General features: G+C 41.9%; 1 protein-coding gene across 1 annotated transcript in view; it reads left to right on the top strand.

Moving 5' to 3' along the window:
- The window catches only part of LOC145353230 (prostaglandin F2 receptor negative regulator-like), a 67,116-nt gene that overhangs the window by 12,291 nt on the left and 26,911 nt on the right, over window positions 1-27,914 (top strand). Inside the window, exon 2 of the mRNA XM_080203777.1 lies at window positions 25,109-25,471. Coding sequence (XP_080059903.1) covers window positions 25,109-25,471 — 363 coding nt within the window. The remainder of the gene's footprint in view (window positions 1-25,108; window positions 25,472-27,914) is intronic.

Raw genomic sequence — 27,914 nt, 5'->3', positions numbered from 1 at the left:
ACATGCTCAGAACTCTCAACAGACACCAGTAAAGCCAGTAGGAGAAACATATTCAAAATGACACTGCTTGACACTTCTGCTCACCTCTCCGCACCGCCCGCCCCTGGCGAAGGTAATGTCTGAACTATATGAAAGCCTGTCAGGAGCTTTACAGTTGTGTTGCGATCTATGCATCACCACTGGTGAATCTTGATTTGGAATCGGAGGTGAAGAGGTAGTTACAGGATCTGTATGTGAATGTTCCTCTTTCACACCCCCAACTGGCAAACCTGGTAATACCAGAACCACTTCTGGGTGAACACCCACAGTAGCACAACTTTCGGCCATGTTGCTGATTCTGAAACTTTTCCTGACTTTGAGTCATAACCTAAATGAACATGGTCTTCGTGTCTGTGAACAACTCTCTTGTTTCGCAGTCTTGCAATCCAAGCTACTGGACCACTTTGGTTAAAATTATTCCCGATAATCACCTCAGGTTGCAAACTGAAGGTCCTGATGTAAACCTGATCATCTGGTTTGAATTGCTTCTCTTTGGTGTGTAGTCGTACCCCTCCTTCGACTTTTCTTCTCTCCCGCTCACTTTCACTCTGAAATTTGGATGAAGCAGATCCAGATGAGACTTCAACCTTCCACTCAAAACAACAATTCCACTGGGGATAGCCCAGTTGTGGCATGATATAATATTGGAATAAAAATCGAGAGCTTTGTACTCCAGTATCACCTGCCATTCTCTTCAATCGCTCCTTAAGAGTTTGAACAGCTCTCTCCGCCAAACCATTTGAAGCTGGCACAATATGCACAAGGCGTATGCCATTCTTTTGCATGAATTCTTGAAACAATTCACTTGTAAATGCACCTGGATGATCCTCATGAATTTCATCCATATTAGAAGCGACCAGAGGGCGAATTGATCACTCTTGATCCCCACACAGTATGCATCCATCCTACACACTTTACTCACCTCTAAGCTTCACAATGGGTTTCAACTCATCATCTTCCATGATAGTTGGCCATCCTTGCATCAGAAATCTTTTAACTTGTGACAGGATAGGGTCTCTGTCCATCCGCTGCTCGATCTGCTTCACGCTTGCTGGAGTATATGCAAGTCTCTCGAGTGAGAAAATTGTCTCAGGTGCATACGATACCTTAGATGGCAAATCCATTAAAGGGAGACAGTTCAACGTGTCTATATTTACATTAAACGGTGGCACAGTGGTTAGCACTGCTGCCTCACAGCACTAGAGATCAGGGTTCGATTCCCAGCTTGGGTCACTATCTGTGCGGAGTCTGCACGCTCTTCTTGTGTCTGTGTGAGTTTTCTCTGGGTGCTCCGGTTTCCTCCCACTCTCCGAAAGATGTGCTGGTTAGGTGCATTGGTCATGCTAAATTCTCCCTCAGTGTATCTAAACAGGCGCCGGAGCGTGGAAACTAAGAGATTTTCACAGTGACTTCATTGCAGCCTTAATGTATGTCTACTTGTGACTAATAAATAAACTTTAAACTGCTCTATAGATGATATTGTTCTGATAAGCTGACAATGTAAGCGCCTATCTATTCTTGCTGAGGCCGTGGAAGGAATACATTTTGACTCACTAAAAATACTCATCAACGGCTTGTGGTCAGTACATGTGGGAAACAAATGACCATAGATGTACTGATGGAATCTTTTCATTGCAAAAACAATAGCTGTACCCTTTTTTTTTTGTCCAACTGTGAATATCTATTTTCAGCATCCTAAATGCAAAACAGAAATTTTTCAAATCCATCCTCCGCTAAATACGAGAGTACCGATCCCACCCCCACTGTGTAGGATGAGGCATCACGCGACAGGATAAATTCCCTGTCTGGATCAAAGTGGACTTGCAGATTAGTTGATTGCAGCAGCGCTTTCACATCTTTGAATGCATTCTTCTGTGTGGGATCCCACTTCTATTTGGTTTCTTTGTGCAGAAGAAGGTACAGTGGAGCCAACGCTAGAGACAGGTCTGACAAAATCTTTCCATTGTAGTTTACCAAGGTTGAAGTCTCATCTGGACCTGCTTCATCCAAATCTGAGTGAAAGTGAGTTCAAAAATTACCCGAGTTCTGACACATTTCCAGGCTGTGGAATGGCTCAGATTTTCCTTTTCCGCAGGAGATGAGCCTTGTGTAGTGATTCTGGTCTTCACTTTGTGCCTCTTCAGATGCAGTGCCACCTTTGAAAACCATTTTAAAACTTGGTCCAGATTGCTGAGATGCTCCTCCTCAGTCTTGCCTGTAATTAAGATGTCATCCAAGTAGAATGCAACCTGAGGAATGCCTTGCAACAGGTTGTCTGTCATCCATTGAAAGATCACTGGACTGGAGGGTACACCAAAAACTAAATGATTGTACTTGAACAATCTTTTACGCATGTTAATGGTCAAATACTGCTTTGAATCTTCCTCCAGCAAGAAATGTTGAAATATCTGGCTCATGTCCAGTTTTTAAAATATCTTGCCTCCTACAAGAGTTGAAAATGAATCTTCCAAACTAGATAATGGGTAAGCAGCTAACTTGGAAACCTAGTTAATGGTGAGCTTGTCGTTACAACATATGCTCACCGTACCATCACTTTTAAGGACAGGAATGATTGAAGCTGCCCAATGAGAAAACTAAACAGGTTCAATGATCCCAAGCCTTTACAGCCATTCCAACTCTTCCACTTTGCATCGCATGATGTAGGGCACTTTTCTGAGCTTGGGAAAAGTGAGGAGTAGCCTCAGGATCTAGGTACAATTTCACAGTAGTACCACACAATGTACCCAGTTTATTCTTGATCACATCTGGATACTACTTAACATCCTTGGTCACCCTGATACACTTGATTTCACTTCACTTCAATGGAATTTTACTGAGCTGAGTCATGTCCTAGCAAAATCAGCCCCTTCCTTTTGGCTGCAAGGAGGAGTGCCCTGCTTCTTGACTGTTATACACGATATGTGCCCCAAGCAAAAGTATGGATTCTATGGTGTTTGTCTGAAGATTGTCTAAGGGCTCATGTTTCATCAGAGTCCCAGGTAACTTGTATGTCTCTTCACTGCTTATGGATGCAGAGACTCCTGTGTTCATATTGCTTACCATGGATATTGACTGTGGTAAAAATAGGCTGTGTTTCTGCAGCATTCACATTAAGCATGTCATAAGCTTGCCCCTCTGCCTACTTTGAGCTGTTTAGATGATGCATAGCTGAGGCTTCTTCAAATTTAAATTTCCTTGCTCAGTCTTGACCTTGCTCTTCACACCCCTATGTTTCTTCGCTAACTGCCCTTTCTTGTTGTGCCACTGACAAACAGATCCATAATTTTGCAATGGTTTACACAGTGTGGCCCACCACATCTAAAACACTCCACTGCTTTCACATTTTTGCTTACCACCAGTTCTTTGGTGCCCAGGCGGAGGTGTGCACCAATGTTAGCTTTCTGGATATCTTTAGCAATACTGGCAGCCAGTTCCATGCCCTGTGTAATTTCTAGAGCCATTTAAAAGTCAGTGTGGGTTCTGCTAGCAACCAGCACTGAATGCTGTTCTCATTAGTGCCATGGACCAGCCTATCTCTGAGCATATCTTCTAAAACCGCTCTGAAATTAGTGTGTTCTGAAAGCTGGCAAATTTCTCCCACAGAGTTAGCTACCAATTGCCCTGCTTTTTGAAAATGGCTATGAAATTTGAATCTTTGAACAATTATCAAGAGGTTCTGGTGATTCTGGACCAGAGCAACTAAATCTGCAAATGAAATCTCCACTGGCTTCTGTGGTGTGGCCAGATTCCCTATCAACTTTAATCTTCACCCCACATACACTTAGGAAAATGGAGTGCTGTTTTGTCTGATCCTCGATTCAATTTGCAAAAAAGAAATGCTGCAACCTCTCCACACACAGCCCATTTCTTGCTTCTCTCATCAAATTCATCGACCACCCCAAATGTGGCCATGGTGCTGCTAACTTGAACTTCCAATGTATAACCCCACGATGAAAACTAGCTACTCATTGTACACAATCCCGTGTTGCAAGCCTGAAAATTGGAAAACTTTATATTCTTTACTTCGCACTTTCTCCTCCATCGTCAAAAAATGTGGTGATAAACTACGAAAAAGGTAGTTGAAGGAACTTCTTTGTATTTAAAAAAAAGGTTTAACAGTAAAATGGCAGAATGGTACTAACAATAACTATGAAAATGAGAACACTAGTAAAACAGGTCTTGCTTACGGCTCACCCTCGTGTAGCCTGAAAAAAAAACCACCAAAGCCCACACATGTTCAGAACTCTCAACAGACACCAGCGAAATAATTACATAGGAGAAAAGGCTTCTAAGGGCATTCTGTACTCAATGACACTCTGTAACAAAGGCATTGGTGTTTCTTGGGACTGAGCATTAGCAGTTTTAAAAATATAGAAGTTAGTCAGCCCTCAGTAACACACAACAATTTTTGATTGGCAAGAGAGATATTCCTGATGATTATTCTACTCATGGACTTGTGACACTTCTTAGAAATCTCAGATGCAGGTTTTAACGCGTTCCTTCCTTAGGATCAGAATAGGTGTTATATATTTGAGAAAACATTTTATTTGATAATTTAAGAATTTTTTTTATTTTGCAAGAATGTAGGGACTGCTCACTGGGGGAGATTCCTACATTTCTTCCGAAATCTAGGGACTTTTCATACCAAACTCTTTCGAAATTTTTGACCTTATTGATAAACTGCTGTGAACTTTCAAGGAAGGCTCTCTGAAGAGTGATACAGCTGGTATTATAAAGAATTCATATTCTAAATAAGGATTCTATCAATTAAGCTGGAGAAACTTTAAAACTGAGATGAGAAGGAATTTCTTCAGCCAGAGGGGGCGAATCTTTAGAACTCATTATCTCAGAGAGCTTTGGAGACCAGGTGATTGAGTGCGTTTAAGACAGAGAAAGATAGGTTCTTGATCAAGGGTTACGGGAAGAAGGCAGGAGAATGGGGATGTGAATCAAACCAGTCATGATTGAATGGTGGAGCAGACTCATTTGCCCGAATGGCCTAATTCTGCTCTGGTCTGTCTTGTGAATTAGAATTTTGAGCATTAAGACTCTAGCCCTTATTCAGTCAGAGATCTGAGCCCCCAATTAGGAGATATGAACTGCAACATTTAAGCTAACCTGTGTTGTCCATAACTTATGGAATCCCCTTTGAGCTCCTGAATTTGCATGTTGACTATTTCACTTCGAAACCAGTCATCGGTGTACACATTCTCTTCCTTGTATGCAAACTAAATGTTGAGAGAAACGGCATTTTTAATGTTTTATGGGCCAGTATTTTATTTTTTCCACACAGCTGCTTCAGTTCCCACCCGGCGCAGCACACTCAGGATTTTAGAAATCCCCTGACAATTTTAAAACCTAACCATTTCCTGCCATGTTCGGGGTGCAGAACGTCATTAGCATGAATGATTTATCATTATTGATTGAGCTCTGTTTGGCACATTGTGTTTAATATGGGGGAACAGTACGGTTCTCTCTGGCAATAGTACACTGTTTGCATTTAATATCAGGAGAGTTAAATTTCCTATGCCTAGTGAGTCAGCAGTGGTTGATGGTGATACATCCCTGAGCTCAGAAAATTTTAATCCAGCAATTTTAACATGTATGGATACTCCTGATAGTGCATCAGTTTATGTTTCTTGCTGTTTTCCCCAGGTGTTGAAGATAATGGTGTTTCTCTTCAGAATTCTGCCATTGTTGCTGCAATCCCTTGGGTATTGCTGTTAATGGTGTGTGTCTCTTTCTCTCCCCCACCCCACCACTCCCCCTTCTCCTATGAATGATTACAAGGGAAGATAAACGCAGCGTAGCTGCTCCCAACCAACGATAACAAAAGTAAAATCAATATCTGCAATAAATAAGCTTAAAAGTTCTAGACAGATTATTTGGCCTCAAAACAAATAATTCCTCAGGGATGGGTGATATTTATCCTGGAGAATTTGAAGCAATCAGTGAACACATCTGCTGTCATTGACAGGAACCATTGGACATTAAAAAAAGTATCAGAGTGGTGCCCGTATTTGAAAAGGTGGCAGCCGGCAGAAGCAATTAAAGACCCACGAGTCTTGTTTCCATTTCACGTAACAAAATAGAATTATCAGGAGTAAACGTGAGCATCATCTGTACAACCGCAATCTAGTAAACAGCAGTCAACGTGGATGTAGTAAGCATGTTCCTATATGACTTCTTTACAACAACTGTCAACCCATTTATGAATAGTCCCATGTTGTGGCATCTCTCAACCTTGAAAAGGCTTTCCATAACTGTTCTGCAAGTGTTTACTTCTGTAATTTAGGGTACATCTGGGTATGGCTTGTTTGAGGGGTAGAAAATGATTGCGGGAGGAGTTGCCAGAATGGGGGTTTGAGAGAATTGTTCTGAGTGAAGTACCTCAGGGCTTTACGATGAGAATAGTACTGCTTTTAATTTATATAAATAACTTGACATTGTTTATTGCAGATGAACACATACTCAGCTGCAGGCAGTCATTATTGAACCAACTTTTATTTACACCTCCCCAACAAGCAATATAACAAAATGCTGATATCTTGGAAAATACTATGCCCCCCATTTAAAAAGAACTTGAACATTACTGATGTAAAATGGTGCAGGCACATATTATCACAGAATACAGTATGTATAAATCGATATCAATACCTGAAATTTAATGGATTTGTTTGTATACTTGTTTTTTCTGTACTCTCAACCAAAGCGCTACTGACGGATACTATCAGAGTAATTCACATGTTAAAATGTTTTTTCTTAACACCAGTATGTGTTTAACAAAAATATCTTCATTTTTGAAGAAATAATGAAAAGAATAACTTTTTTCTTCCTTCCTACATACTTTCAATAATCAGTCTGGCATCTTTTCTGCTTGAGTACCTCCTTGTTTCTCTGACTGTATTAGACCTGAACTTTGACCATCAATGCCACTGTCCCAACCAAAGACCCCGACTTGCTTTCTGACTTCAGTTTGCATTGTAAGTGTATTTTGGACTGGAGGATGTTTCTCCTGCTTCCCCTTTGTCGGATTTCCTCTTTTCAAGCAAATCTACATGATCCTGATGTAGTCTTCCTCTAAACTTCACTAAATCTGTAAAAGCATCTGGTCTCTTTACAACAACTCCAATCACCACCGTTATTACCTTGGGTTTTCACCATGACCTATTAACCAACTCTGAACTCTTCAGGTTTCATGATTCATCTTCATTTTGTCTTGCTTTTCCCTTAGTTTGCTACTGGTGTTAGATTTGAGCAAACTCAAACTTGTCCTTGGAGCATGTTTAAATGCTAACTCATAAGGTGCACAACCCGTTATAGACAGAGGTTAATCCATAAGGGAACAGAAAATAGTCTGGTATATTGAAGAGAGGGAAATTGCAGTCTAGCTCATCACCTAGCAAAGATCTCTTCATGATCAGTGAAATTCATTCTGCAGCATCATTCAATGCTGGCTGATGACATTGGAGTGTGACATAAACAATGGACCGTTATCTGACACCACCACCTCCTGGCAGCTCATAAGTTGCAATCCAATCTCCCAAAACAGCAATAATTTTGGCACTTATATTGGTCACAGACCCACATGCTATAGCTGTCAACAAAAGCAAGGAACGACTGCCTAATGATTTCAAATTCATTGATATGTACTCATTCCCACAGTTTCCTTGTGTTTGCCCGTGAAAGAAAAAGAGACTTGGTTGAATAATTTCTCATTCCAAGGCATACTACTCACCAATTTCTTAATACTTTCATCTACTGTTGAATACCTAAAGTAGCTTCTTGCTACTGTTTACCTCTCTGTGTGCTTGCAAACAATCTTATTCTAAAACTTGGTGGAATAATGACTTATAGGAGACAGTCGTGATGTGCACTCAGTTGATTTCTATGTCTGAACCACTCCTGCAATTTGTCATCACCATGGTCTTCAGTTTAAATTTAAAATTTATTTACTAGTGTCGCAAGTAGGCTTACATTAACACTGCAATGAAATTACTGTGAAAATCCCCTAGCCACCACACTCCGGCACCTGTTCAGGTACATTGAGGGAGAATTCAGCATGAACAATGCACCTAACCAGCATCTGTTTCAGACTGTGGGAGGAAATCGGAGGAAACCCATGCAGACTCCGCACAGACAGTGACCCAAGCCAGGAATCAAACCTGAGTCCCTGGCACTATGAGGCAGCAGTGCTAACCGCTGTGCCTCAGCATTTTACTGAGCAGCACATCCTTGTGGGTTTCATCACCATCTTACTCTGACGTGTCATTTGTGTATGTGAAGTAATTCCCAGTTAACTAAGTGACCAGTGAATCAGTGGTCACAGGAAATCTTGAGCTGCATTCATATTAGCGTGATCTGCTGAATTGTGCTTAATATTGTACTGATGGCTAGGTTTATCATTTGGTCCTCCCGGCCAAAGTTCATTTTGTGCTCTCTCAACACTTCCCCAGTGAAATGACTTCCTGATCCCTACTGTAAAAGAACTTGGCCCAGTTTAACCATATCGTAAGTCAAAACATTTCCATTCAGGGAGGCTTCATTCCCTCCTACTACTTCATATGGCAAGTAATGGGATGCTTCTTCATATTCCACCCTAACATAACAGGAATATTATTGTTGCAATAATAATCAGCTTCATGCTGATTTTGCATAAGAGAATGTAATTTAGGGTTTTCTTCTATGTTCTTTGGAGATAACAGACATTGCAGCTGTATCTCTGGTGAATGTAAGTTGTGAATCTCCAATATTTGCTTTTACTGGAGGCACTGGAATTGTATCTTCGACCCTCTTATTCTACTCGTCCATGTGCTGTTCCTCTTGCTCTTGTGGAACTCTTGACCTTTCTACTTGATAACATCACTTTCTGTTTCTGTTTCCATATTTCTCCTGTGTGTTCAAGGACCCCTGAACTAGCCTTAGATCTCCCACAACTTTATCCTGGTGCATGACTGTGACTTGGTGCTGCCTTGTAACCCTGAGCATTACAGTTACCTCTGCTGCATACCATCTTGATAGCACCAACTTTCCCACAGACTTAGCACTTTTGAACATAAATATCAGTGCAATTTTTTTCTCGGTCAGAATCCAGAATTTGATTAACATATGTGTATTTTATAATACTGGGGTTTCACAGGCAACATTGGTTAAATGCTACAGGCCAAGTATCCTTTATCTGAAACCCTTTGGGCTGGTTACATTTTGGTTTCAGATCTAACGTATACCCACTAGGCCAACTTGCATTACAACAATCTAAGCCTACAAACACAAGGTAGTTTCTCCATTTACCGAATCTTTCTCTGCTTGCTTCTTACCTTATAACGCTTCTTACATCTGTAATATAATGCTGCACGTAGGATATCTAAGGAAATAAAGGAGGGTGTCAGATTGAAAGAAAATGCATACAAAGTGGCAAAGATTAATGGGAACCAAGAGGACTGGGAAATCTTTAAAGGTCAACAGAAAGCCATGTTAAAAAGCTGTAAAGAAAAGTAAGACAGATTATGAGAATAAATTAGCTCAGAATATAAAAACAGACCGCTGGTCAGACCTCACTTGGAGTACTCTGCTCAGTTCTGGTCGCCTCATTAAAGGAAGGATGTGGAAGCCATAGAAAGGCTGCAGACAAGATTTACAAGGATGTTGCCTGGATTGGGTGGCATGCCTTATGAGGATAGATTGAGAGAGCTCCTTAGAGAGACGAAGGATGAGAGGTGACCTGATAGAGGTGTATAAGATGGTGAGAGATATTGATCGTGTGGATTCTCAGAGGCTTTTTCCCAGGGCTGAAATGGCTGCCACAAGAGGACACAGGCTTAAGGTGCTGGGGGGTAGGTACAGAGGAGATGTCAGGGGTAAGTTTTTCACTCAGGTGGTGGTGGGTGCGTGGAATCGGCTACCAGCGGTGGTGGTGGAGGTGGACTCGATAGGGTCTTTTGAGAGACTTTTGGATAAGTCCATGGGACGTAGTAAGATAGAGGGTTATAGGTAAGCCTGGTAGAAAGGCGTATGTTCGGCACAACTTCTGGGCTGAAGGGTCTGTTTGTGCTGTGGTTTTTCTATGTTCTATGTTCTAGATAGCAAAAGTGTCTACAAATATATAAAACGAAAAAGAGTGGTTAAAGTAAACATTCCTCCTTTAGAGGATGAGAAGGGGGATGTAATAACAGGAAATGAGAAAATGCCGGAGGCATTGAACAGATATTTTGTTGGTCTTCACAGTGGAAGACACAAATAACATGCCAAAAATTGATGAAAGGAAGGCTATGGCAGGTGAGAACCTAGAAACTATCATTATCGTGAAAGAGGCAGTGGGTGAGTTAATTGGACTAAAAGTAGACAAGTCTCCTGGTCCTGATGGAATGCATCCCAGGGTACCAAAAGAGATGGTGGCAGAAATAGTAAATGCACTAGTGGTAATTTACCAAAATTCACTGGACTCTGGGGTTTTCCCGCAGATTGAAAAACAGCAAATGTGATGCCACTGTTTTAAACAAAAAAGGAGATAGGCAAAAAGCAGGTAACTGTAGGCTGGTTAGCTTAACTTCTATAGTAGGGAAAATGCTTGAATCTATCATCAAGGAAGAAATAGTGAAACATCTGGATATAAATTGTCCCATTGGTAAGACGCAGCATGGGTTCATGAAGGGCAGGTCATGTTTGACTAATTTGATGGAATTCTTTGAGAACGTTACATGCGCAGTGGACAATGGGGAACCTGTGGATGTGGTGTGTCTGGATTTCCAGAAGGCATTTGACAGGGTGCCGCACCAAAGACTGCTACATAAGATAAAGGTGCACAGTATCACGGGTAATGTATTAGCATGGATAGAGGATCGATTAATTAACAGAAAACAAAGAGTGGGGATAAATGGGTGTTTTTCTGTTTGGTGACAAGGACTAGTGATGTGCCTCAGGGATCTGTGTTGGGACTGAAATTATTTACGATTTACAAAGATGGTTTGGAGTTGGGGACCAAGTGTAGTGTGATAAAATTTGCAGATGACACTAAGATGGATGGTGGAACAGCGTGCAGAGGATGCTGAAAGTCTGCAAAGGGATATAGATAATCTAAATGAATGGGTGAGAATCTGGCAGATGGCGTACAATGTTGGTAAATGTGAGGTCATCCATTTTGATGGATTAGTGGGGTAAATATGTGAGGTTGTGGGATAGAGTGGGGGGAGGGCCAGGGTAAGATGCTCTGTCAGATAGTCAGTGCAGACTCGAATGGCTGAATGGCCTCTTCTGCAGTGCAGGGATTCTTTTGACATGATTTATTACTGTCACATGTGCAATAACAGCAAAATGGACTATTATTTAAATGGTAAACAATTACAGCATGTTGCTATGCAGAGGGACCTGGGTGTCCTTGTGCAAGAATCACAAGGAGTTGGTTTGCAGGTGCAGCAGGTAATTAAAAAGGCAAATGGAATTTTGCCCTTCATTGCTAGAGGAATGGAGTTTAAAAACAGCAAGGTTATGTTGCAGCTGTATAAGATGCTGGTGAGGCTGTACCTGGAGTACTGTGTACAGTTTTGGTCTCCTTACTTGAGAAAGGATATACTGGCACTGCAGGGGGCGCAGAGGAGATTCACTAGGTTGATCCTGGAGTTGAGAGGGTTGGCTTATGAGGAGAGACTGACTAGACGGGGGCTATACTCATTGGAATTCAGAAGAATGAGGGGAAATCTTATAGAAACATGTAAGATTATGAAGGGAATCGATAAGATAGAAACAGGGAAGTTGTTTCCACTGGAAGGTGAAACTAGAACCAGGGACCTCAAAATAAGGGGAAGCAGATTTAGGACTGAGTTGAGGAGGAACTTCACACACAGGGTTGTGAATCTGTGGAATTCCCTGCCCAGTGAAGCAGTTGAGGCTACCTCATTGAATGTTTTAAAGGCAAGGATAGATAAATTTTTGAACATTAAATGAGTTAAGGGTTATGGTGAGTGGGCGGGTAAGTGGAGCTGAGTCCGCGAAGACATCAGCCATGATCTTATTGAATGGCAGAGCAGGCTCGAGTGGCCTACTCCTGCTCCTAGTTCTTATATCTTTATTAACATACAAATGAACTGCATAACTTCTCAAAAACACTCTGTTTTTGGCCGTGTTCAGTTTTCAGATGTACGGAAAGGGTAGTTAACCTGCATTTCAAAAGCATCTGGCGAACAAAACATTTACTTTGTCCTTGTCTCCTGTTTTATTCTCTTCCAGCCATATTACTAACCTTTGTTCATACTGACGCCAGGCCTCTTCATTAGGGTTATATTTCACCCATTTTGCTCCAAATATGCCTCAAGTGCCAATTTCTCTTTTGCATACCATCCTGACTCAGTGCCGGAACATGATGTGCAGATGGAGCAATCCTTGAAATTACTCAAACTTCCTCAAAATTGTCATGTGAGAATCCCAAGAATGCCACAATTTTCATCAAACATTAATTTCTTAACTGAAATGTAAAAGAAAATTCCATCCCGGTCTCGTTATCATCTTTCTGCTGTATATCATGCTGAGTAAGAGTGATGCAACTAGGTGGGGCTGATTTATGTTACACTGCACCTTGAATCAGTACTGCACCCAGTTCTCGTCATGGACAAGTGAGTTAGACTTTCAGTTGCTGGAGGCATTTCAGAAAGGGCCCTCGTGTTTAGTTGCCAACATCAGATATGTTTTTCAGTCTAGAGAGAGGGTTTGAAAGATAATCGTAAAGATGTAGGAGGTTTTAACGGGTACGTAACTTGAAAAGTTACTTCATACTAAATTGCAAAAATAGAACACGTGGGTTCAAACTAGAAATAGGGACTTTTATGGCATGTAATTCCGCATGAATAATAGACATGCACAGAGACGAAAGGAAGTAAAAACTGCAACACCAGAATGACTTGTGGATCTTGCTGGGTGAGATGAAACAAAATGTATCTAGTGGCTTTCCTCAATGTTACTTTGGAGAAGGGCAATAAAAGAGGGAATAGCACTGAAACTCAACTCCCATGTTGAGCCGACAGAAAGACCCTAAAAGGAGTAGCAGAGTCGCATTGAACAACTGGGTGGGTAAATGAGAGCACCTTCGAGAGATTTAGGATGGGCGGGAGGTAAGGGTGGGGGGAGAGGGGGAATGCATTGGGCAACGAGATCCAGACCAAATACAATTGAGGAAACACTTAGTCCTGTTTTCATTTTAAGAGCTGTGTGGAGGCTGCTTGATGAATTTCTTGATTTGGAAGAAAGGGGTGATTATATTCTTTATCTGGATGATTCAGTGCTAGCAATTGTTCCTGAGATCTTCTATTCCAGCTGCTCACTTATGCAAAATTACACTGGTGCTTCAGGAAATACAGTTAAATGAAGATATGATTAATAGCTTTCACCCTCTTTGGGCAGATGTTTGGAGTCATCTGTTTACATGTAGTGACTTGCAAGTATGTGAGTAACGTAATCTGATCTATACAAGATATGGAAATGGCAAAATAATTTCAGTTTCAATAACATCACTATACTTACTTAGAGAATAAAGAATTGTTAAATGTTAATTGCCAGAGGCAGCTTTTTAGCACTATATTGTTGAATCATTCTGTAGCTCCTGTTTTAGTTTTGATACATGATTTCAATGCTGTGAAATGGGGACTTGGTACAAGCATTATGAAGCTCTTGACTTGCATAAAATGAAAACCTATTGTGGATGCTTTTTGCGGCCTAGTTATTATCTGGTCATTAATTTTTGGGTCATTAAATATAAAATTCAGATAGCAATGAGTTCTTAATAGTTACATGTGGCACACACATCACTTGGCTTTAGGATTAGTTTAAGTAAATTTTATTCCTTAAAACTTGCATTTTTGATAATCAAGTTTCTGTAGGAAATGTAGAAAACAGGAAGCACTGAAAGGAATGGGGAGACGATTCCATCGTTGTTGCTGGCCATCAGAAAATCTAATCTAACTCCTTCAGTAAGCTACTGACTCTTTGCAGTTGCTGAATGGCTTCAATAGTTACTAGTCACCCCACATACAGTATTTGGAAAAATGTCCTCTTGAATATGGGAATCTGATGAGAACAGTGGGGTGGGGGGGGTGTGCTAGGAACATGGGAACAAAGCAAGTAATATTTGCAATGTGACTCAAGTCCATATTAGGTTACTTTTTTTTTTAAGTATTCCACCACTTCATATTTACACCAGATGGTTTTGTCATGCAGCTTGGTAGAATTACATTTCATTTAAGTAATGAAGATATGCATGGTCAGAGACCACAGTGAGTTTTGACCCTACTTGTCCATCAAAACGGTGAATTTCAACACAGCAAAATACTTATTCGATCAGGGTCTGAGTCAATATTGACCTGGAAGATTAGTCAGGCAGACGAGACACCCACCAAAAGAAAATGAGGAATGTCAAACCTAACCCGCACAAACATGTGCGGATTAGGTTGACTAGTCATGCACAATTGCCCCTTAGTATCAGGGTCATTAGCATATTAAGTACGTGGGGTTATGGGAATAGGGCCTAGGTGGGATTGTTGTCAGTGCAGGCTCAATGGGCCAAATGGCCCTTTTCTGCACTGTAGGGATTCTATGATTCTAAGCTAAACACTGAGGCTTGAGAAGACTGTTGTGCTTTTCCTCCTAGGCAGAAGCATTTTTAGTTGGTCTGAAGACTGGAGAGGTTCTTTGATTAGCCTAAAAAGGAGCCCAAGCCCTCAATAGGCATGTCATGACTGGAAATCTACTCACTGGTATAGCTTTCCACTGAAAGCCTACTCCAAATTAAAATTTTTCCCAATTTGATGACATGATATTGTGGCAGGAAAAAAAAATAATAATTGGCTTGCCGCCTGTGGCATAATAGTTTCATTGACCCAGTCCAGTATCTCTGGGCTTAATTGAGTTCAGCATAGGTTTGAATAAGTGTTGCTGTTATCCTTTCCATACAATGGCTGAAAATTCATCTGTATCACTGAAAGAAATCCAATAGATTTATTGCCCTCATCAGATTGAAAGTAATAGCATATCACCAACTCACAAGTCGTATCTTTTAAAATGCCTTTCATCATTGGAGTTACTGGGCCTTATTCATGGCGTACCTTCTTTCGTTCATGACTCCTTTTTGCCCCATTGAGTGGGGCTAAGGAATTGGAGTTGCTCAGGCTGGGGTTATCAAAGCAGGGGAAGCACTTCTCCATCTAGGCTCAAACATGATGAACCTGACTACAGATTCCTCTTCAGCCAGAACACTACCTGATACTGGAATGTGCGTGTGTGCATGCACCCTCATCCGTCCCAGGGGCTCCGTTCCCAGCTTCAGTCACTGTCCGTGCGGCAACAGCAGCAATGGTACAATAGGTCATTGACCGCTGTGTATTCCAGGTGTCATTGTCCAGATCCCCCAGGTGGGGAGGCTTGAAAATTCACCTTGCAACCCTTGCGCACACACCCTCTCTCCCACCCCAGTCACTCCTTATGTAGTTTCTAACATGGTTATCGACATATCGGTTTGATGGACTATAATTACCTGAAAGATTTAACGTCAAACTCTAATCGCCATACTTTGATTTATAATGCCCTTTGAATGTTGGGAGTTGATTAAAATAGGGGTATAACGCATACCCCTCCAGTCCATTGCCAATTTAACCCCTTAACTAGAGGCAGTGATAACATTAAAATAGTTGGGCCACACGTGCTATTGGCTGACAGAAATCATTGCTCCATATTTTATGCACTTCTGTTCAGTGCAATGAGTCAAAACACCAGACAGAATTTTCCCAGTCCTAGGGATGCTGTTTAGAAGGCAGTAAGATGTATAATAGCTCGTCAGGCCAACCACTTGAAATGTTCCAACCTCAGCAATCTTACCAGAGGTGGGGTGAACATGGCAAAAACTGGCAGTGGCGGGCAGCCAATTTGGCCAATTAAGGGACTAAAATACTGAAAGGTGACAGTGTTGCTGGGGTTTTCCTGATGGTGGGCAGACTGAGCCAGGGATTTAACTGGAGGCAGTTCCTGGCACTAACCGTGGTTTTGCTCCCAGTTCTGCTGACTAAACCACCTCCCCAGGACCGGGAACATTCTGCCTGATGTTTTGACTCATTGCACTGGACAGAATCGCAGCCATGCCTGCCTGTCCCACTGAGGCTACCAAGCTTCAACATTGCTGTGGGCCCTCCTATTAGACGACCTGCTTCCATTGTCTGGTCCTTAACTGGATAGTGCTACCGGAGGCAGTGACTTAATTGGCCATCTCTGGGAAGGTGATGCCATGTCCACTTCCCAGGCCCTGACCTGACATTGAAGCTGAGGATGGCAACCTAACCAAAATTCAGCTCAGTTTTTGGCAGGAACACTATTCCAGGCCGTGAGGAAGTAGATTATCAAAGAACAATCCTCTTTTTGACAGACCCAATGTTCGCTAATGACCACTTCCATTTGTATGGCAACTTGACATCAAGAAATGCCGCACGGTGCTAAGTCTGCCTTTTAATCAAAGTTGGTCTTAAACATCTAAAGAACTACTTTACATCCTTAGCTTCACCTAATAGAACATCACGTCGGGGCTGGTATTCCCTTTTACAGGCTGAATTATCTGCTGTTATGATGCCTAGAATGTTGATGCACCCTTTTTGTAATTGCTAGTTTTGTTTAAATATTAAGGACATGGAAGCAACCACTTAACCATTGCCTTTTAGTTTGCAAAAGATACAAGGACCATTAACATTTTGTTTGCTTGTCAATTCATAGAAACACAGAACATAGGAGCAGGAGGGGGCCATTCATTATGATCATGGCTGATAATCAAACTCAGTAGCCTGATGCTGCCATCTTTCTGCTCCCTCTCCCCTACCAAATCCTTTGATCCTCTTCTCCTCAAGAGCTATATCTAACAGTTTCTTGAAAATGTACAATATTTTGGCCTCAACAACTTTCTGTGGTTGTGAATTTCACAGGCTGACTGCTCTCTGCGTGAAGAAATCTTTCCTCATCTCTGTCCTAAACTGCGTACCCTGTATTCTCAGACTGTGACCCCTGGTTCTGGACACTCCTACCATCAGGAATATGCTTCTTGCATCTACCCTATCTAGTTGTGTTAGAATTTTACATCCCTCCTCATTCTTTTGAACTCAAGTGAATACAATCTAACCCACTCCAATCTCTCCTCATACTGCCATCCCTAGAATCATTCTGGTAAAGCTTCTCTGCATTCTGTCTCGAGCAAGAACATCCTTCCTCAAATAAGGAGACCAAAACTGCACACAATATTCCAGATGTGGCCTCATCAAGGCCCAGTATAATTGCATCGATACGTCTCTGCTCCTGTACTCTAATTGTCTTGCTATGAAGGCCAACATACGTTTTTTACGTTGTTCTTCTTATTGCCTGCTGCATCTGTGTGCCTACATTCAGTGACTGGTATACATGGATACCCAGGTCTCGTTGCACAATAAAAAAATGAAGAGCCTGGCAAGACATACCATCAATAGGTCCAGGCAGCGGGCGATCAACGGGGCCGTCCATCCCAATTGCCTGCCCCTCTACCGTGGGTACGTTCGCAGCCAGGTGTCCCTGGAGAGGGAGCATGCGGTGTCCAGGGTCGCAGTTGCTGCCTTCCGTGCCCGCTGGGCACCGCAGGGGCTGGTGTGTGTTATAGACCCTTATAATCACATTTTGATTTAATGTTTTAAGTTTCCTTTGGACTTTTGGTTTCTGTTTGGGCCTTCCCCCCTTCCTTTTTGGGAGGCTGCCCCTCCTTAATTTGTCCCTAAGTTAATTTGAGTACATTATACTCGGGCACGTGAAAAGAACTACCCTGTCCTAATTTATGGCCACTCAGATGGTAACCTGCCTTCCTGTTTTTACTACCTAAATGGACAACCTCACATATATCCAAATTATACTGCACCTGCCATTCAGTTGCCCACTCACTCAACTTGTCCAAATCACACTGAAGGGTCTCTGCATCTTCACCCTCCTACCCAGCTTTGTGTCATTTGCAAATTTGGAGATTTTACATTTAGCTCCCTCATCTAATCATTTATATATCCCTGCAGTACCCCACTAGTCACTGCCTGCCATTTGGGAAAAGACCGTTTATTCCTACTCTTTTCTTTTTTGTCTGCAAACCAGTTTTCTCTCCATCTCAATACACGACCCCCAATCTTATGCACTTTAATTTTACATGCTAATCTCAGGACTTGTCAGAAGCCTTCTGAAAGCCCAAATAAACCATCCACTAACTCTCCCTCATCAACTCTTCTAGTTATGTCCTCAAAGAATTCCAGTAGATTTGTCAAGCATGACTTTCCCTTTCATAAATCCATGCTGACTCTGTCCAATCCTGTCAGTGTTTTGCTGTAAAATCTTTAATAATGGGTTCTAGAATTTTCACCGCTACCAATGTTGGGCTGACTGGTCGATAATTTCAACTTTATGGGGTTACATTAGCTACCTCCAATGTGTAGGAACTGTTCCAAAGTCTACAGTGTCTTGGAAGGTGACCACCATTCAGAAGAAATAGCTTTAGAATCATAGAATCCTGCAGTGCAGAAGGAAGCTATTCAGCCCATCAAGTCTGCACTGACCAAAATTCCACCCAGATCGTGTCCCCACAATCCCATGCATTTACCCTAGCTAGTCTACCCTAGCTGGACACTAAGAGGCAATTTAGCATGGCCAAGCCATGCCAGTACATCTTTGAACTGTGGGAAGAAACTGGAATACCCAGAGGAAATCCATGCAGATGTGGGGAGAACATGCAAACTCCACACAGACAGTGATCCAAGCCGGGAATTGAACCCGGGTCCCTGGCGCTGTGAGGCAGCAGTGCTAACCACTGTGTCGCCCCTTTACACAGAACGTTCTGGAAGGTGAATGTTATAATGAACATACCCTAATGTGAGAGACTTGGATACCAAACACCACCCTGATCGCAAAGAAAGGAACTGGTTCAAAACAGCTGCTATTTATCAAAAAGAAACTCATTTTAATCTGAGAGAGCTATTTCAGATTTTAAAGTTATTGTGGTGATCTCAAAGCAGACCTGGAAAAGTAAGTAGCATTGTATCCACCGGGCTGCCTCACAGCACCAGGGATCCATTCCAACCTCGGGTCCCTGTGTGGAGTTTGCATGTTCTCCCTGTGTCTGCACGGGTTTCCTCAAAGTGCTCTGGTTTCCTCCCACAGTCCGAAGATGTGCGTGTACGTTAGGTTGATTGGCCATGCTAAATTGGTGCCTAGTGTTGGGGGAATTAGCAGGGTAAATGCTTGGGGTTATAGGGATAGGGCATGGTGTGGATTGTTGTCGGTGCAGGCTTGCTGGGCCGAATGGCTGCCTCTTGCACCATAGGGGTTCAATGATCCATTCTATGATCTTCAGAGAAAACAGCAAAGTGTGATAATCACATGCTCATTGAAGAATATTGACATGATTCAGGCAGCAGAATGGCCCCACCTGCATTAAGAGAGGTTATACAATAGAAGAATAAGTATCTAGATGATCAATTGCACCAAATATTTTTCCACACTAACTCCAACCTTGTGATATATGAATCCATCCATACGTCTATTCCCACTTGTGTTCTGTGCACAGCTACAGATTTGCTGAATTCCACTGCACAGGAATAGACTATTCAGCATACCAAGTTTTTCCCTCAAGAACCAATTTAACCTAATTCTACTTTTCTGCTTGTTTTCCCCCCAATTTCTCTGAGGGATGTTTCTGTCTTTTCAAACAGTTTTTTTTCTGTTGTCCCTGTTTCAGCTCCTAGCAATCTGGAGAAATTTGCCTTGATAAATGAGTCACTATGGCAATAACAAATATTTTACACTATTCAAGCTCTGCTGGTTTTCAGCTGTGGAATGCAGGTTCCTGAAGCCAGCAAGTAGAAGGAAGGTGGGGGTTGTACGGATAGCTGGATTTGACCTGACTGACTACAAGCTAATGGCTACAAAGTGCATTACTTCATGTAGAATTGTTGGTAGATAACATGATGCTGAAAATCCTCAAAATTAATGTCTGTTCAATAAGTGTAGTCTTTCTGTGTATCGTTATGGTTCTCTTGGCCTAAAGCAGACACACATTAGACTATTTGCATAATTCTGAAGTTTGTGCATGCAACATTGCTGTGACTGTCGTGTTGCAAACAGATGTAGCCTGTGAAACAAATTTCATATCCAATTACAGCACATTCCTGTTTTTAATTTCTTGTACAAATTTTGCCTCTGCATTATATAAGGAATCTACCAATTTCTCATGGAACAGAAATGAAACTCAAATGTTAATGAATTGGTTCATCGCAGCAACTTTGTATGCACACGACCTGTATGTTTGTGTTTTTGATGCTGTTATCGTTGTCCATTTACTTGCATTGGAAAAAGTGATGGTTGCCCTATTATTAATCCACCAAGGGGTCGTGTACAAAGCAGAAAGAAACAAAGGGGGGTGATCTTATGACAAAAATTCTAAGTCCAGAATGAACATGAAAACAGGAGAGTTTTGGGTCTGTTTTTTTCGGCAAATCTTGGATTTTCTGCCTTTAGAGGGATTGGGCGGGTTTTAAATTGTTAGGAAGTCAGCTGAGAGCAGCAAAAGAGCTCAGTTATGTTTATGCAGGTCTCTACTCTGGGAGCAACAGAGACCTATCACAAAGCCTGTCCTGCTTCTGCTGGCCTCTATGGCCTAAACCCAGCCACTCCCCCTCCCCACTGATTGCAATGCAGAGTGGCAGCGATTTTTGTTTTTTTTTCCCACCCCCACCCCTTCTGATTGCATCTGCAGAGTGCGCAGTGGTCTGTCAGGTCCTTCCTGCTTGGCACTACCCTTTGGTGTCCAATGGACAGTCATGCTGACACTGCCAGGGTGCCAGGCTGGCACTGCCCAAGGCACACCCCCTTACCCCCAACCTACCAGTGGGGCTTCAATGGCCTCTGGTTCTATCAGCAAGGTCATCATGTCTGGACCCCTTTGCTGGGGACTAGTTGTGATTTTTGCTGGAGGGAACCTCCCACGATAAGGCCATACAGATAAGTGAGCCCGGGCTTGCTAATTTCATTTAAATTTATTGTAAAATTGATTTGAAATAATCGTGCTGGATATCCAGTGCTGATAACATTGTGAGAGGCGAGAAATTGGGCGTAAACCTGACTTCTTGGCTCTCTCGCAATCTTGCTGGCTCATCGCACCTAGCAGCCAGCAGAAAGTGATGGTAACATTGCCCAAAAAGGTGTGTTACGACCTGGGGTAGTTCCAATCGTTTTAAATCACTCAGAATGCTTGCAAGTTCCAGATTGATTGATTTTACAAGCTTTTAGTTCCCTACTTACTAATTTTTAAAGTGACTTCTTCATGACCTTCAGCTTATCATGTGCTTAGTCCTAGTTTAATGCCATGAGTTTCAACAACACACTAGCTTTCACTTAAGGAACACCAGTAAAATTTACTTTATAAGAAGACTACCGGCATTTCTTGGAAACACAGCTGTTAACTTTTGCAGATAATGTTCTCACTTTATGGCCGTGTAATCTTAAGGAAAAGTTTGGAAATGGTGGATAATTGAATTGTTCTATTAGATGGGCCTTGTCAGATAGATATAATAGAAATGTGCCGTATGTGATCCCTTGAAGGCTAACTGAGTTTTCCTTTTGTTCGCTGCTATTGGCTGGTTTGTATCTGACCGGACACTTTAGTTAGTCACACTTTAAACTAATGGGTCTGCTCACTCTTCTGGTGGTATGTTTTAAATCCATCCATGACAGAGACAAGTCCTGAGGACAAACCACCAAGGTTCACCAACTGTACGTTAGCAGCGTTAAAAAAAGACTTGCGCAGTGGTTAACGCTGCTGCCTCACAGTGCCAGGGACCCAGGTTCAATTCCAGCTTCAGGGTCACTGTCTAAATGAAGTCTGTACCTTCTCCCTGTGTCTGTGTGTGTTTCCTCTGTGTGCTCTGGTTTCCTCCTGCAATCCAAAGATGAGCAGGTTAGGTTGAATGGCCATGCGATATTGACTGACCCTTAGTGTCAGAAGGATTAGCAGGGTAAATGTGTGGGATTTTGGGAATAGGGCCTAGGTGGGATTGTGGTTGGTACAGATTTGATGAACTGAAGGGGCTCCTCCAGTACTGTAGCGATTCTATGATTCTAGACTGGCTCCAAATTCTGTTTGAGCAAGGCAAAGCTTAATCCCCAAGATTAATATTTAAGAAAATGGAACAGTGACCCCTTAATACGTACCATCACTTTCTCTTTGTGGCTTCTATGTATAAACAATGAATCGCTACATGAAAAATGTAGCGTTACATTTTTTTTTCTCTTTTTGGATTAGGATGGCGGGGGGGGGGCGGAAAGATGATCTTTGGTCCAATTTAATGTTAAATTCAGCCATTCTAATTTACGAGTCTCTTAATTTTTGTGCTGTTAACTTCATGATGGGTGGGGTGAGCTGATAAGATTGCGAGAGAGCCAGGAAATCAAGTTTGTGCCCGATTTCTGGCATCTCATGGTCTTACTGGTACTGGATATCCAATGCGATCAGCCTCATCCCTGTTTCTGGTGTGAGGCTGAAAATATTTATTTAAATTTGTTATAATGTTAATTTAAATGGAATTAGTGAGCCTGGGCTCACTTGCCATTCCAGAGCAGGTTCCGTCTGGCGAAGTTCAATATGGGGACCAGACCTGATGGCCTCACTGGTAGAACCGGAAGCCATTGAGGTGTTCCCGCGCTCCCCCCCCAATGGGGAAGTTGAGGGCAAGGGTAAGTGCCCCTTGGACCGTGCCAGTCTGGCATCTTTGCACTGCTCACCGGGCACCGGATGGGGACTGAAGGGAGGTGATAGGGCCAGACTCAGGTTAGTGGGGGGGTGGTGGAACCCAGCCACTCTGCAATAGCGTTTGAAGGGGGGAGGATGGCAATTTGTCCTGGTGGTATTTGGAAGGGGGAGAGGGTCAGGGATCGGGGTGTATTGGGTGATTGGTCTGGCTGGGAGAGGGGTTGTGAATGGCCCGTAGGGTGGGGGTGGAGGCACTTTAGGCCACAGAGGCCAGTAATACCTAGCTGAGGCTGTGTTAGATGTCTGTTGCTCTCAGAGCAGAGACCTGCACATGTGCAATGGCACCCTCTGCACTACCAGTAGCTCTCTGGCAATTTAAGCTCTGCCCCCTCGCCCTATAGGTGAGAAGCGGATTTCAGGATTTTATTCATGCAATAAGCTTAAGATTTGACATTTGGACTTACTGAGAAAATGGATTTAAAACTCTCCGTTTTCACACTCGTTCCGGACTTGGAATTATTTTCATAAGATCGCCCCTTTCAGTCTGATTTAAGGAGATTGTCCTGTTCAGTCAGGTCCCAAGTGCCCAGTTTCTCTTGCAGTGACATTGAGATTGCACTTTTAGCAACTTGTGCAACATATTAATATGATTTAAAAAGGAAAGTCTGACTAACTGCAGACATTGTAATATGCACTCATGAAGTATGGCCCTGGGGATCAAACCATAGCAAAGGTACAACTATTCACATACAAGCATTGATTTACACATGTCCTTTGTACATACCATGCAAGTATTGAGGTCAAACATAAGAACAGTGTCTATTACTCCATTATTAATCTGTAATGCAACTAGTCACATCTGGATTTTCAGATAACCACTTGGTTGATAGTTGATGTATTGGACAATAGTGGCATTATGCATCCATTTCCTTCCTGATGTTTGTATGGAGAAATGGAAGCTCAAAATTTAAACCATTGGTCATGATGGGAAGTGAAATTAAGCGTATCACATTACTGGAATCATTAGTGTCAGTAAGTGCCCTTTTAACATGCACTTCTCATCTGCTTCTCAAGAGCTACACTGCCATTCACCAGATAAGCCAGAGATTAAAGCAGCTGGATTTCAGTCAATTGACGCATTATCCCACACAGGCAGACCTCAACTTTACGACATTCAAGTCATGACTTGTAACATTTGTAAATTGTCAACCTGTTTCGTATTTATGATGTCTGTGTCGACTTGCAGCACATGCCAGTGAATAAGCTCAAATTCATTCCTGTGTATTAACATCTGCACCTATCTGACTCAAGACACTTGGTTGCTGATCCAAGACATTTTCATTGGTGAATCTTTGTCTTTCCAAATAATTGATTTAAGTAAAATAGTCTCGGTTATTTTGGTGAAAAAAGGGTATGAAGCCTTTGTACAGGAACCAATTCCCAATTTATTTGATTTATTATTGTCACATGTATTAGCATACAGTAAAAAGTATTGTTTCTTGCATGCTATACAGACAAAGCATACCCTGCATAGAGAAGGAAAGGAAAGAGTGCAGAATGTAGTTTTACAGTCATAGCTAGGGTGTGGAGAAAGATCAACTTAATATGAGGTAAGTCCATTCAAAAATCTGATGCAGCAGGGGAGAAGCTGTTCTTGAGTTGGTTGATAAATGATTCAGACTTAATCTTTTCCCTGACACAAGAAGGTGGATGAGAATATGTCTAGGGTGCATGGGGTCCTTGATTATGCTGGCTGCTTTTCTGAGACAGCGGGAAGTATAGAAAGTCAATGGATGGAGACTAGTTTGAATGATAGAGTGGGCTTCATTCATAAAGCATTGTAGTTGCAGTCTTGGACAGTGCAGGAACCATACCAAGCTGTGAAACAACCAGAAAAAATGTTTTCTGTAAAAGTTGATGAGTGTCATGGCAAATTTCCTTAGCCACCTGAGAAAATGGAGTTGTCGGTTGGCTTTCTTAACTATAGTGGGGAAACCAGGACAGATTGATGATATGGACACTGAGAAATCTGAAGCTCTTGACCATAACTTGAAGTGATTTATAACACTATTCTTATGGGAAAATTGATTCTGGCTTGTCAGCATATTGACTTTGAAGTGCTGTTTTCAGGAATCAATATGTTGTAAGTCCAAAGACTGTCTGCAAAGTATAGTGAGCTATGCATACGCTTCTTTGAACACATTGATTGACATAATGTTGGCAAGAATGCAGGTATTTCCCATCTTACTCAATATTCTGCTCCTGTGAGGTATTCATGTTTGGGTTTTTTTTTCCTTTTCCTCACAGGACTGAGCTCAGGACGTATTGTGAAAGTCCCAGCGGGTGTTCTGTACCGTGTCGTTGGAACTCCAGTCAACATTCCCTGCAATGTCAGCAATTATGAAGGGCCATCTGAACAAAACTTTGATTGGATTGTGTTTAATGGTAGACAGAGGAATCTTGTCAGCACGCTGGAACCTGAATTTTCAGATGCTGAATACAAGGATAAAATCCAGAAGAGAGAGATTTGGGTGAAGAGACTCAGTGACAGCTCTGTTGAGCTACATTTCAAGAGCGTGAAATTTGAGGATGCTGGGGAATATGAATGCCAAACACCGAGCACAGATGAAAATAGTTCTGGAAATTATAAAGACCGTGTGACTTTGAAAGGTAAGCTTTGCAAATAGTACATTAACTTCAATTGCCTTTAATTCATTTTAAGTGGACACGATGACATTACTAATTCTATTTGTCACATGATGACATTACTAATTCTATTTGTATCCACTTCCTTGTTATTTACTAATTTAACACAAAATAAGTTCACCTTTTCCAATATTCTCCCTCCCCCACTTTAGTTGCTACCTGATACCAGGATAAGCTTCTGCATCTGCTGGCAACTTACTCGTATCTCACCCAAGTATCAGCCTTTCATGTGAAAATCTTGACCTTAAATTATGGGTTCTTCAACTGTGGAAGCAACTGGACTGAGCTTATTGCTATCTTTACTTGTCTCATACACAGACATCCACACACACAAGTCTTCAGTGGCTGCTCCTGGCAATTAATCAGAGAGAGGAACACTGGGGTCTTATTTCTGTCGTCCCTGACCTCAACACATCCCCCCCCGTACAAAGCCAGAGATACTGTTGTTAGATGTGTCCCTACGCTTGTCCTAGCTGTTCAATCAATTAAATAGGTAGGGTCCAGAAATGGAACTGGATGTTGTCCTGGCCTGTATTTGCTCATTACCTAGTATAGAATTTATTTCCTAAAAGGAAGGTTAGTAATTTTAGTTAGTTAGAGATACTGGCAGACCTGTTGAGTTTTTCCATGTCCCATGTTTTTGTCCTAGTTATTTTTCTGGTGTGTTTGTAGAATTAAAAAATACGACTTTTAAATTGCCAGTGCCACGTCCTGTTGCTGGGTTCAAAGGTTGTGACCAAAAAACCGTTAGAAGACGATTATCCATCTCACTGTGCCAGCTGTGAATTAAGATTAGATTTCAACTGGGATATTTGAACATGTAATCTATTCCTCTACAAAAAAATGAGTCTTTTAAAATATTTATTTAATTATGTGCAGAGACCAGATTCTCTGAAATCCTCATTTGGATATATATTGTCATTCCTCCGATGATGGGTCAGAACCTTAAATCCTTTCTCAAGCCTCCATTACCACAAGGATTGGAGAAGGCCAGCAGTACAACCCTAGATAGAGCAGCTAGAACAGGTTCTCTTGCCTGTGTCACCTACCCCATCAATTTGCTATTTCCTAATTCTGTATTTACCCCCTTGTGCCTAAATCTTTACCTACTTGAGACATAACTTCTTCTTGGGGGGGCTCCATCATCACAATCTTTAGAAATAACAGCATTTTCAGTCTTCACTCCCAATACCTCACTATTGTGGGGGATTGTCGGTCACAGAAACGGATCTCTCAGTCTCATGCATCTTGGAAGACCTGAGCTCTGGTGCTCTTGTGGCTGTCTTGCCAGGAGTCGATGGAAGCAATTTGTAGCTTCTGTTGCAGAGCCAGTGACTATCTGTGGTCATCCTTTGACTGTCGCTTAGCTGCAGATCGTCCTTGGTTTTGGGGGATCTGCATTACTTGACACATTTCTTTCATTGTGTTGCTGATAATGTAGCTTGTAAACTTCGCAAGTTGTCATCTTCAGAAAAATATTCATGGCTCACAGCACTTCTATGGTCTTGCATACGTTGTCAGATGAATATCTGAGTTTCAGACTCCTTGACTCCTCTGCAGGGGACAGTCATTTCTCTCTCAGGCCGGACACTTGTTGTTTTACCTTCTACTCACTGCTGTTTACACCTCCTTCATTTTCTTCTCTACTCCCGAGTGGAGTATTAGAGCAGTTAGGTGCTAAGATGATTTGGCTGAGGCTGGTGTGGGAATTGTTAAAATGGTGCTGCAACATATTTGCACAGAACAAGTGCCAGCAGTAGCGAAATGTTGAATGGTAATTTAATCTGGTGATAGCTTTCGAGGGATTAGTGTTTATTGGAGCATCAGCAAAATGCCCCAGCTCCATTTCAGTCTCTTGCATCCACCTAAGATGGTGAAAGATGGCACCTTTGTCAATGCACAACTCCTTCAATATTGCAGTGAAGAGTCAGTGCAGATTATAGACTTTGAATTGGGTTTGAATCCACAATATTTTAACTCTGATCAGTGCACTACTATTGAGCCAGTGCTGACCCTTTGGCTGTAGAACTCTAGAATGAAAGATAATCATCCTGATTAAGATACTCGCCTTAATCTTGATGTTTATAATAATTTTAATTGTTATGCTTCACTGATCTTTGCTTTCTTTTATCTGATTGCATTTTCAATTTTGAAACTATTTGGAATTGCTGTAGTTGGTTTTCTTTTTTCCACTATACAAAAATATTTGGTGCAATGCACCGTGTTGGCTTGATTTTTTTTTAGTAGAATATTAATTACATAATAAGATTTGATTCTGGGGTGCTGTAATTTAAAGAGAATGACAGTGGGTGAAATTGCAAAGAATCTAAAAGCACAATAGTTCAAAATGGCAGAATTTGTGATTGAACAGCGTTAGAGACTTTGGTTGTATTTTCCAGGGTAATGA

The sequence above is a fragment of the Carcharhinus amblyrhynchos genome, chromosome 15 (genome assembly GCF_965287045.1).
Source record: "Carcharhinus amblyrhynchos chromosome 15, sCarAmb.v2.hapA, whole genome shotgun sequence".
Lineage (NCBI taxonomy): Eukaryota > Metazoa > Chordata > Chondrichthyes > Carcharhiniformes > Carcharhinidae > Carcharhinus > Carcharhinus amblyrhynchos.
This window is presented reverse-complemented; position numbering and strand designations above follow the sequence as displayed.